Raw genomic sequence first — 12,840 nt, 5'->3', positions numbered from 1 at the left:
GATCTAAGGGGTTTAATATTAACCCACCAGGGCAGGTTTGAACAACATTTTCCTGCTTTTTGAGGTTTATAAGGAGCTGCTTCATTAGCCTTCAAGATAGCCTGATGGATTGAAGCATGCCACGTTCAAAGCTGGAGTGTGTGAAGACACTGAAACACAAACCAGAGACAGCTGATACTGTATTCCTAGTTAAAATGTCTGTAGAAATTGCATGTCATGTCACGTTTTCCTCGTCAAAATTCTTCCTGTCCAGGCGAACCAGGTCAGCAGGTCACAGCTGTAACAGGTCAGGACTCTTCCATTGAAATTGGCTGCATTGGCTTCAAAGGCGTCATCGATGTCAACAGTGCCTACATCAAAGCATCAACAACCTCTGTCCCACCATACGAACCTCAAGACCCAAGCATTGACAGTACGTAAATTGTTCTTTCTTATGTTCTTGAAACTTGGCCTACAGCCAGCATCTCTGACTATCTTATTATTCATGTTATTAGCATTTTTGTCAGTATTTTGAAAGACGTATTAAACTATTCAATAGGGTAAGACCATTTGACAGTTTTAGTCCTGGAAGATTTTTTTGAAATAGGAGACCAGTCTTTAGGACATTCTGAACACTACATGAGGATTCCAAGAGTATTTTATGCTCTCAAAATTATGAGGATTGTGGAATCCATTGAGGTAAAGTGTCCTGCTCAAGACAACCTTGTTATCTTGTCATCACTTGTGTTTTGACTTTCATAGCGAGTTCTTGCAGCGACCAGGATGTCTCCCCACAGATCCAAACACACTGTAATAACAAGAAGACTTGCTACATCCGAAACAGAAGCTTTTGGCTCGGCAACACCTTTTGCCAAGCTATGCGCATGCACCTGGAAGTGACCTTCACGTGTAAAGGTAAGACACTTTCTTTCATGCTTTTATGATGAATAAGTTCATTGTCTATAGTAAAACTTCAATTGAACTTGGTGTAAACTTGTCTGTTGTTTGTGCTTGATTTAAATTTTTAAAGTTAACTAGTGAATTTCCCTTCCTTTGAGATTCATTCAAAGAATGAATACTACTTTTGGGCATACGTCCTGAATTATTTCAATGAAACACTTGTAAAGTGTCCCAACTATTTTGCAACTACAACCAGCATTATCCTAAACTGCATGGAATTCTTCTACAAATAATTTGTTGTCATCAGGATATTCCCATTAAAAAAAACCCCACAGTTTCCAATTGATGGCTTTGATGTCAGTACTTTGACATTGGTGACAGTTGTCAGTTTCATGGCATCTGTGACAAAGATGTCAAGTACATGCACACATTCAATGCCAACAAAATTTCACTTACAAATACACAAATAGAAAGGGCTGGCAGTGGGGGGGGGGCTGTTTTTGTGGTCTGGGAGGACTTGACCCCTACTTTTGGCAGGTCCTTTAATGGGGCAGGGCTTAATGGATAGAACAATTAATGGCTAATGTCCGATGATCTAACAGTACAACTAGGGCTGAGTCAATTCAAATAATTCACTATTCAAATATTCAACCTTTAAGTCAATTGAATATCCCAAGATTTTGTCGTACCGACCAGCAGATTGTTGATGAACAATCCATACACAAAATCAGTTGCAATAACACACAAATTGTACATTTTAATCACTGTAATAGCTTCTCATGTCTGAGAGTAACTCCAGCCATGATTTAGCAACATTTAGCCACGAAAAATACTTCTTGTCCTTTAAACTTTTGTAATGAATAAATCAATTTTTGAATCATTGTAAGATTTCTGTCGCTTTTCATTTGAGTCTGCTTGAAACAAGCCTCCACGTTGCAATTTTTCTCATTTAAAACAATAGAAAATTCTCCCTTCATTTTCATGAATGTTGCACTCGAATATTCAAATTCGGAAAATAATATTCGAATATTCGATCAAATATCCGGATATTCGGCACCCCCCCGTCCTTTGAAAATTGTTTGGCTAACTGCCATTGGATGTTCGTCTTTTACAACCTCAAGTCCCAAACAGCATGAACTTCATTTCCTCGTGTGTATCCTTGCAATCCAGAGGATGTCCCTTCAGGAGATATTACTCTCTTTGCCTGTGAAAGCCTGGAGTCTGAATTGAGTCTGACGTGTCCAGATGGAAAATATATCAAGATCAAGGATGCCTTCTACGGTCGCACTCAGGTAAATAGGTTTATCCTGGGCTTTTTGTACTCACTTGATACTGTACAACCTCAGGCACAGATGAGAATGGAATGTAATACTCTCACCTCAGCTCAAATCAGCTGAGCTCAACTCAGCTCAGGTCATCATCAGGTCAGCATCAGGTCAGCCTCAGTTTTGTTCCGTTATGCTCAGCTCAGGTTTGATTCCCTCAGCTCAGTAATGGTTAAGTGAAACAATGTACATTTTGTGAGCATTGCTTAGCTTGACTTGATTCAGTTCACAGTTCTGTATAGTTCATGTCTGTCTACCCAACTCAGCCTACATGTAGTTGTGTTCAACTCGGCTCATCTCAACTCAATAGATTGATTGCACCCGCTAAGTCATGTGACCTACATGTGTGGTGGGTTTTAAATATCAACAAACACAGTGCCCACCTGAAGCAAATTGTTTTCTAAGTGTCATTTACCAAATTAAAATAAAGCCAATGGTACATACATGCACGTACTCAGACTACCGCAAATTGGCTTTATTGTTTGTAAACAACACTCAAAACACGCATTGCTATGGGGTTGATACCGACTATAGGTCATGTGATTTAGCGAGCACAGTTGGTTTAATCTGCCGCTAAGACAATCCACCATTCATGCCTCTTGCTGACATTGTAGATAGAGTAACTTTTCAACCCAAAGTCATTAAAATAGCATGAATATTCAGCAGTGAGGACTAATATACTCTCTTTCAGAAAACAGATGTTTGAAATTTTGGATTTACATGTAGATTAAAAAAGATATTCCTAGTAGTTTACAAGGAATTTTGTTAGGAGTAGATAGGGTTAGGACAGTGATTGAGCAAGTGGATTGGGCTGTCATGCCATTTGCCCATCACAATTTCTGATTGTGCTGACTGGGACAATGTGTGGGGTTGTTATAAACTGCTCCACCTTTCCTTCGGTGATTCACCACATAAGCATTATATCGGAATTATGATGCAAAGCGAAGCTGAACTTGTGGAATTTGAGCAAAGGTTCATCGGCATTCAAACCAGGATAATGTATTTCTGTCACAGTAGAGGAGAATTAACTCCAGAGTCACACACTATATTTATATCAACCTGAAAAGCGTGTCTTTTATTTTCACACCTTGTGGTGGATTGCATCTGCTCTGTCCACAGGTTGGCAGTTCATCTCTAGTTTGTCCACATGCTACTGGGCAGGATGATACTACATCATGTCGCTCCACTGATACCTTGGACATTGTCAATGCGTATTGTCAAGACCAGCGTTCTTGCAGTCTACCGGTAAGTACACCACATCTTAATCACTTGTGGATGGTTTTATTCCACAGCAAAAGTACTGCAGTGGGAAACAATATCCCCTGCCTTGGGGAAAATTGCAGATCTTCTGTCTTCAATCCAAAATGTCAGAGCTGGATAAGCAGCAAACTTAAGAGAGAAAAATGTGGCAAGATTTTAAGGGTTTCCCCAAAAAAGGTGGGCAGTTGTGGGAAGAAAACAAATTTTGGTTTGTTGGCTTCTTAGCTAATGACCCAATTTTGTGGTTTTTGCATATATTTGTTCGGCACACACTGAAAGTATTTTGATTGACTTAGCCCAGATTAAGTGAGCCAGTTGTAAAAAATGAGGTTTTCTAGGCTGCTATGATAATCCGGCAGATCTTGATGCACACACCACTATTACTTTCAGGACTTAATTACCAAGTGGTTACCATGTATCATTTATTATGAGCATTGTTCAGTTCTTGTTGGAAATGTTTTGCATAAGGAAATCTGTTGTTGCAATAGCTACACACAACAGAATCAGTACCACATTTGTGTTGGCTCTGTAGAGACTCAAAGCATACATGTAACGTCCACATAAATGTGAGATCTAACAGCAAAACATTTTAAATGTAACCTAATCATAAAAACCATAAATGTAACTTATTAAACTTGCATGTAGATAGAATAAGACATAACCTACTGTGAGGAATCTGCATGTAAGAATCCTCTTAAAGTAGAGAGATAAATAAGAAACACAGGTACTTCTTGTTGCGTAATGGCGGACCATGAAAGGATGATATCACTTTGTGCTCATTCACATGAAAATTTGTTGTGCATACACTGTATTTCATGTTATATATGCAGCGTGCACCACTGTTTGGGTGTACATTATGATCTGCACAGTGATTCTCATAAGGAGGCAGAGAGAGAGAGAGAGAGAGAGAGAAAAAAAATTGCCTGGCACCACCCCATTTAACAGATTCCATAGGATGCATTCTGGGTACACAATCAAAAATTGCTACCTGGAAGATAAGGTCTAACTGTACAGAGCCCAAAGGCTCTCACACTTACAATAGCAGTACCTAATAAACTAACAGGCAACATATTTTATAAATATGAAAACACAATACAATCTCCGCTTGACCCAGTCACCTTTTTAATGGAAACATTTTAACTTCTTACAGATTATGTTTTTTTTCTGGCAAGGGGAGCTCAGACAAATCAATTGTTTTTAAGTTACTCTTTCTGGCTCATCAGTAGGACAATAACGTGTAAACAATATGTTGAATGACAGACTGATCAAGAGGACTTGACATCCAGCGATCCCTGCAGCAGTATCCAATCCAAGTATCTGGAAGTCACATACAGCTGTGAAGGTTAGTAAACCACTTCATAGTATTACATCACATAGCAGCAGACCTGCGCTGAATTGAGTGTTTTGTAGGCCCCGGGCACCAGTGTTCCATGGGCCCTTTAGGTACCAAAAACAATTGCTGAGTTCTTACTCTTTTGGAGAGGGTGTTACACTTTGGTGGGCCCTTAAATTTTCCAAAGGCCCTTGAAATTTTGTATGCCCTGAGCACGGTGCTTACAGTGCCTGTAGGGTAGGGATTAAGGTTCCTGGGTTTTGATTGGAGTGTTAGAGGCTTGACTTTGTGCTGTGCACCCTTGGACAGCCGCCCCCCTCCCCGGTTCAATTTTCTGTAATCTTGAGGTGTCATTAAATTCTGTAATTACTGGGTGTTTTCTGAGATCTTGTGGGATTGCGGGAAACATTCACAAGACTGTTTGCTTAGGATCAGTGACCACATCCTCCTACTTTAGCTGGTTTTCATGATGTCAAAATCTGCTGTTGGGTTGTAAAGGATCATAAACTAATGATGGTATTACACTAGGTTATCTTAGACAAAGAAGACCTTGCAACCAAGTATTACTCTGATAGATGGTATCAGACTGGACCAATGTCTTCCTCACTGAAAACCTAGGTTATGCTTCATACATGTACATGCTGTGATCATATATACTAAATGTGCATATTCCTTACAGAGGGACGTCCTCTGAATGATTTGACGTTGTACTCTTGCGAGGACCATGCGGATTTATTTCTTGAGTGTCCAGAAGAAGCAAGTCACATTAGAATCATAGCAGCTGACCTTGGACGATCAGAAGGTAAGGATCTTAAAGACACTGTCAGCTAAGAAAGTTGCTAAACCTTGTAGTGTTTTTTTCTTCACACTTTTAATTGCCTTCCCACTTAGCCATGCTTTGAATGCAATGCAGGGGCACTAACTAAAGCCAAGTTTATGCATACACTTGGCTCACTTACGTGGCTAGGAGTATATATAAGTTTTCATTGGAATGTGCACAAACACGTGCATGCCTGCAGGGAGTACGAGTCAACTTCATAACCTCGGTCTTTGCACCATTAATAGGGTATTTATAAACAGATTTCATTATTCATTGTAGCCATGAGAGTTATGTGTCCACAATTTTCTTCTGATCTAGTCTTGTCCTCTGTTGCTTGATCTATCACAGGACAGCTTCGCTGTAGCTTCCGAGATACCTTACAAGGACCCACAGATTACACTGATTGCCACACCAGTGAGGTGCTGGATGCTGTCCGCAGTGTCTGCACCAACAAGAGGAACTGTACTGTATCCAACTATTGGGCCAACTACACTGCCACAGAGCCCTGCTTTGGAATCTACAAGTACTTACAGGTTACCTACAGATGCCTGTGTGAGTACTGCTTTAAGTAACCATATCATTGCTGACACCCCAAACTCTGTGGTTCTTGAGTGCATTCTGTTTGCACCAAAGACCATGCACCACGGTTATTGCAGTACAGACACATTAAGTTTAGTCTGAGAGGAATAGCTATGACTGTGACGTGATGTAAAGATCATGGTGCTTTCCATTCTGCTCATCGGACCAATCTCTGCCCTTTCAGGTACCCAATTACTCCTCGATGGGTGGGAAAAACTAATGAGTGAAAGAGTGCCTTGCTCAAGAGCTCAAGCATCATGACTCCAGGCTGGATTTGATCCCGCAACCTTTTGCTTTGCCCACTAAGAATCCAATGCTCTCAACCAGGAGACCACAGCACTCCAGACATTAGAATTAATATTGAAATTATTATAGCCCCTTAGGGTTTTTTGGCTAGGAAGCACCCTCAATCCTTCAAAATCCTCCAACTGCCCCATGGAATAATTGGATGTAGCCTCAATCCTCCAAAATCCTCCATATTTCTTGAATATCTGTGGAGAAGTGCACACTGCCTCAATCCTTCAAAATCCTCCAGCAATTGCTCTCATGTTAAGGCAGCGTGAATGGTATCCTGGAGCAAGCTGTATGGATGATTATATGTACATGTATAATTTAGGCATAAATAAATTTATGCATGGTGGAGCATAAACCATACATGTACATGTACAAGGTCTAACCAAAGACCTTGCTACTGGTAGGTAATTCCAGAAATTAGGGGTCTAAAAGTATGACATTTTGGTGTCCCTGTTACATCTGACCTTTGTTATTTGACACCGAAATATCACCAGAATTGTTTTCAAACTGTTACTATTTGTTTGGCTGGTGATTTGCATTAACTCATCACTCTTGGAAATTAGAAAATTTGTTCTGAACTTACAAAATCATATGATAGATTTAACAAGGACACAAAAAATGGACCCCTAATTTCTGGAATTACCCTGCTACAATACATCTGTTACAATCAGCAATGAAATCCTCCCATACAGCCTCAATCCTCTGAAATCTTCAAAACTGCCCAGAGGATTTTGGAAGATTGAGAATGATTAGGGTCTATTTCTAACAGAACATTACAATGAATCTTTCAATTGTGAGGGCGGTCCTGCCTTTAATAATTAGCCAGTTAGGTATTTTAATAGTATACATGTGTATGCCCAAAATGAAGCATATCCAAAGGTCAATTAGAAACAGCAATACACTATGCATGAGATCTGTCCTATCCGTATGGCAATATCCATGCTGATTTGTATGCTTTTGGATGACCTGTCATTGTGTCGTCTTTCCTTTTTTCCCATACAGTGGACCCAGCAGACAACAAGCCCTCTGAGGCCTCTATGTTCTTCATGAACCCCCAGCCTTCCCTCAAGTCTTACCGGCTAGAAGGTCATGTACTGGCCTCTAGCCAACAGCGCAACATCCTGACCTGTATGCAGCAGTGCTTGGCCAACCCTGACTGTGCCTCCTTCAACTTCCGCACCAAGCGAGGAAATAATGGCCATGTGTGCCAGCTGAACGACGCCATCTACGAAGAGGTCCAGTCTGATTTCAAATACAAGGTTGACTACTTGTATTTCCAGAGGGATTCTTACAGAGAGCATTAGCAACTCTAGCAGAGTTGTCTGAACTCTCTTTCCCTCAAGATTCAGCAGCACAACTGGGTCCAATTTTGAAGGAGACACGTGGGGAGACGCTCAATTTCTGAAGGAGGCCATCAACAGTGTTGTATTCAAGTCCATCACAAGTCCCTGCAAGTCCATCACGTCATTCCATTTCAAGCCAATTCATGAGCTATTCAAATGAACTGTGACAAAAGCATTCCTTTGTCATTGTTCGCCCTGGTACTTATGGGACATGTGACCGGACTTGTGAAGGACTTGTGATGGACTCGAATGCAACACTGGTCATCAAAGCATTCTTTCATGGTATTCCTGAAAGTTTTTTTTTCTCCAAATTCTGTAAATGCTGATCATGGGATGTGAGGGGCCACAAATCTTAAGCCTTAAGGTGTGATTTTTCAGTTTCAAAAAATATTGGCACTACATTTTTTGGAAAAGAGCTTTACGAATCGCAGCCTCTGTGTACAGAATAATCATCTGCTTCAATCCCAGTCATCCATTTTTTTTTCCTTCTAATTCTTGAACACGGAGCCCTTTCACTATTAAGATTACTCCCTTCTTATGCGTCACAGCTGCCTATGAAAAAAGTGCATTTGGCACAATGTCAACAACTTCTTTAATAATTCTGCGATTCATTTTGATGCAGTTTTTCGGGGATTTTCTGTCACAACGGGAATTTAGGGCAAAAAGAAGTCATTGTAGTTTGGAATCCTCAGAAAGTGTCCTTTCTTTGACCGTGCTTTGTAAAGCTTGATGACTTTCTTTACAACAAATGGTCACCTTCCCTAGTAGTTTTTCTGATGTCGTTACAGAATGATAGTAACTGTTTAGCATCTCACAGTGTAATTGATATTCAGGGGGTGTTGCTGTTGAAGACATACTTGTGATAATTTGCAGTGGTTTTATAACTTAAATAAACAGCATGTAGAGGGATTTGTGACATGTACCTTGAGTACACAGCATGTTGTTAGCCAGTTTGATGATTAAATACTGAAGAATCATGGAGAAAATCAAGGCTAGAGTTTTGTGTTCCATTATTAAAGTTTTGTCCTATGCAGTTTTTAACTGTTGAATTGAAGGTTCAAAACCAGCCATACGAGAGCAAGCCTTGATACATGTATTACCAAATTAGACGTTCGGCGTACACTGTCGACAAGTCAGTGAAGAATTAAGTTTCATATAATATGTGTTTGAGAAAACATTTCAAACCATACTAACATATGTGTAGTGGAACATCTTGAGTTTCAGAGTGTCCTATAGTGCAGTAATCAGATTGGTGCACCTCATTGGGTTAAGAAAACTGGCCGGTGCTCATCAGATGAATTGGAGGCAGATGAAATGGCTTGTTTTTGGAACCAAGTTCTGATGACTTTCTTGTCAATATTGGTTTGTAGGTGCAGTTGCTTGATGGCATTTTTGCATTTACAGAAGCTGCTTAAATAGTATGGTTTCCATTGTCTTAAATCCACTCCAATCTAGTTGAAATTTAAATGGTCATTAAATAAGGAAGCCAACCAGAGCTGTCCCCCCCCAAAAAAAACAGGAATTTCTAGATCTACTCATTTTGCAGAAATCGATGTTACAAGATGCTGCTAAAATGGACAAGTCAAGCCGGTAAATGTCAACGTGTTCGTGATGGCGCTGCCACCAGCATAAAAAAATATTCACTGACTTTAATATAACAGATAAGAAATGACTCGGTGTATCTCATAACCTAAATTCATGCGGCAAAAGCTGAACCTCGTACAGCGTAAGCTGAACCTGCAAAGACTAGACATCGTAATATGCCAATACCACACCATCCCCCATATTTGCATTCAATGACCATGAGAGTTGTCCAATCTACATGTAGCAACACCTTCACACAGTATGCCATCTCAGAAATGACTCTCAAGTACCAAGTGGTAGCCAAATCAGAAGGCAGCACATGCTAGGGTATATTATGTGACCTTTTCATTACTGTACTCGCCCTCTGTGGAGCACGAATCAGCCTCCATCAGGAGCTTTGAGTGAATACTACTGTCAGTCACAGTGTCTCAGGTTTTATAACCCAAAAATTACAAGCGATGATTGCCACAGAAAGCAAACACAATCGGCTCCACTTGCAAAGGCATGTCGCAATATCAACACTGGAATGAAATCGTCAAGTTTTTGGCTACAGTGAGACTGAATCTGGGCAGTGTAGTGCATAGAGTGCATGTATCCTGATCTCGTGTCGGGGAGGGGGTTGAGCATGTTTTTAAAACTGTCTAACTTTGTTCACCTGTAAAACAATCCCTCTGCTAAAAGTAGCAGAAAAGAAAGATGGTAGTATCGTTTCTAGAATGCTAGTGCTTTCAATTCCTAAAAAACCAAAATAACAACCTGTCTTCACAGTGGGGAAAATTTCCCTGAGGAGACTGGTAACATCGTGAGTAGTGGAATGCCCTCTAGCAGTAGGTTGAAAATATCCAGAAGTTATTGAAAGCACCAGGATTTCACAAACAATTAGGCGAGGGAAATCAATCTTCTTTTACGGATGAAAAAATTTGAGCAGTCGTTTTTTCGAAAAAATTCCATTTTACCACTTTCACTATCGTGGACAAAACGGTCCTAAACCAATGACACTACACAAACCAAGATATGGTATAGCTATCAGAAACCTATTCCTTCAATTCCAATGTACTGGACATACAAAACTCAACAGTATTTCTCATTTCTGCAAGTACACGTTGAAGTACACAACAGAACAAGTCTTATTTCCATGTAAGAAGCTTATCGATATTACAATACTTGGTCCATATAATAAATCTGTATTCATGGTATTAGACATTCTTTTATCTCACATACTTACACTTCAGAATACACACACTGCTTACGAATGTCACATGGATGTTGTAGGTTACAAATTTAAGCGATGTTAACTTGGTGTTGGAGTATACATATCTTTGAAATACAGTTTGTTTGAGTCGGTATTATTTACATCTATTTCAGATGTCTTTTCTCATCCTGCCCCCTTTCGTCTTCAGCAGACAAGTCATGATTTGGGGGGAAGGGTAAAAGTACAAATACTTGTCTCTGGGGGTGGGTCTTGAAATTTGGTGAAAAGTTTGTGAGTTTATTGCTCATCACTCCAACTGGCTGTACAAAGTACTCATGTCTGCACTGAATTTATCATTCTCAACAGAAAAGGTTACTGTTGGATAGTTGTAGCCATTTTATCAGCACTCACGTGAACATTTATCCACACGTGCTTGTTCTAGCTGACCTTGCAAGAAAGCCATCAAGCATAGGTTTGTTGATGATGGTTAGACTTCTGAAATTAATTATTCAAATCTATTCTATCAAGGTTACAACTGTGCATAGTATTCACCACAGTGCACCACAGGTTAAGGGACCACAGAGCTTTGCATTTTCATAGACACCACCTGTGGCAGAAGATCTTACAAACCAGCCAGGAGTTGGTCATCACTCACTGATTTACAGGTTTGCACTGAGCCTGTGCCACAGCAGGCTCATTGTGCACTCTGCTCTACAATGTCATCCAACCAATCACAGCGTACTCGCTCTGCCCATAAAAGAGTATTTAGCAAGTAAATATCAGGTGAAACTTCCAGTTCAAATTTGGTGCAAAAGCAAATTGGAATTTGTGTAATACAGCATATCCTTACATTGTGATTTGCAAAAGTCAGCTCATAAGGACATTTCCAAATTTTGCCACATATGCCTCCTTATCATATCGGCATTCTACTCTCTTTTGCATCAACTATGAACTGACCTTTACTCTTTTCAAACACCTGATGCTAAAAATACTAATACATACCGGTATGTATTTACAAATCCACAAAGCTCGTCAAATTTTGGCAGTATTGACATTAAATGCAAGCACTGAATCAATCTTACAGATGAATATATATATTTCAACACAGACATTTTGTGACAGCAAATGTGAATGTTTACATAGAGTATGCACACAGCATGAACACAAGAGCATTAGTTACCAGACACCATGCTGCCACTCAATATGACGTGATAATTAATTATGCTGTCTTTAAATTCCAAATAGACCCCCAATTCTCAAATACTCCCTCATAAGAGAGAATCTTGGCGGACACTTAAAAAGGGAGGGTTCACTTATATAAAAGTGTTTGGGAAATGAATGGTTTGTATTCTGTGCTGATACAAATGCACACAGTGTGTCTACCCCAAAGTCATCCCCACAAGGATGTAGCACACATCCAACTTGGACCACGGGATACAGGGCATTCCCACTGGCCCATGTGATTGTACATACATGCTGGCTGCGTGAAGTCGGGAGTTGACTAGGGCATGGTGGACCACCATTGAATGCTGATCACACTTTGGGTTCCACTATTTGAGGTAGGGTTTCTGCGCTTGGATCCCGCTGAACTGCTGGCTGCGTGAAGTCGGGAGTTGACTAGGGCAAGGTGGACCAACATTGAATGCTGATCACACTTTGGGTTCCACTATTTGAGCTGGGGTTTCTGCGCTTGAATCCCGACTGAACTGCTGGCTGTGTGAAGTTGGGGGTTGACTTGGGTAAGGTGAGTCCATGCTTGAAGTTGCACCATCATACACGACATGAACTGCATCACCACTAACGTTGATCAAACACTGGCACTGAGAAGGCAAACGGGAAGGCAAAATAAAATGCTTAACCAATCTTGTACTTGCAAATAGGCAAATACTAGTCACAGGTACAGTGGAATGTCGCTATACCGAACATTCGGCTGTACCGAACATCGTCCATGGCTCCCAATATTTTGTGCACAAAACCTACCGAACATTATGCGGTTGCTGTTTGTAATTCCCAAACGTCAACATGATAAAACAGTTGGTGTTTTTTTACGTTGGAGAGTGACAAGTGGCCATTATTTCCCCAAGGATTAGAAGGGAAAGCCACTAGTTATTGAAGAGATAATTGTAATTAGCTAGCTGAGAAACTGGAAATGTACTAACATGAGTCATTGGTTGGCACTTATTAAAAATCGTCTTCCAGTAACGGCCAGGGCACCTTAACCACTTCCATCC

The 12,840-nt window shown here is 40.4% G+C and overlaps 2 protein-coding genes across 2 annotated transcripts in view; one reads left to right on the top strand and one right to left on the bottom strand.

Annotated features, from left to right (window-relative positions):
* LOC110988604 (uncharacterized) overlaps positions 1 to 8,823 on the top strand; it is a 138,108-nt gene extending 129,285 nt beyond the window's left edge. Inside the window, exons 77-84 of the mRNA XM_087148740.1 lie at positions 254 to 412; positions 742 to 894; positions 2,050 to 2,171; positions 3,324 to 3,449; positions 4,725 to 4,806; positions 5,477 to 5,599; positions 5,966 to 6,169; positions 7,493 to 8,823. Of these exons, the coding sequence (XP_087004866.1) occupies positions 254 to 412; positions 742 to 894; positions 2,050 to 2,171; positions 3,324 to 3,449; positions 4,725 to 4,806; positions 5,477 to 5,599; positions 5,966 to 6,169; positions 7,493 to 7,794 (1,271 nt within the window). The 3' untranslated portion in view covers positions 7,795 to 8,823. The remainder of the gene's footprint in view (positions 1 to 253; positions 413 to 741; positions 895 to 2,049; positions 2,172 to 3,323; positions 3,450 to 4,724; positions 4,807 to 5,476; positions 5,600 to 5,965; positions 6,170 to 7,492) is intronic.
* A 1,697-nt stretch (positions 8,824 to 10,520) lies between these two features.
* c2cd5 (C2 calcium dependent domain containing 5) overlaps positions 10,521 to 12,840 on the bottom strand; it is a 34,521-nt gene continuing 32,201 nt past the window's right edge. Inside the window, exon 30 of the mRNA XM_022252300.2 lies at positions 10,521 to 12,429. Within this exon, the coding sequence (XP_022107992.1) occupies positions 12,259 to 12,429 (171 nt within the window). The 3' untranslated portion in view covers positions 10,521 to 12,258. The remainder of the gene's footprint in view (positions 12,430 to 12,840) is intronic.

This window comes from Acanthaster planci, linkage group LG18 (genome assembly GCF_054643075.1).
Source record: "Acanthaster planci isolate LZ-2023a linkage group LG18, COTS_SCS, whole genome shotgun sequence".
NCBI classification, from domain to species: Eukaryota; Metazoa; Echinodermata; class Asteroidea; order Valvatida; family Acanthasteridae; genus Acanthaster; species Acanthaster planci.
Note: the sequence above shows the minus strand (reverse complement) of the source record. Positions and strands in the feature narration are given on the sequence as shown.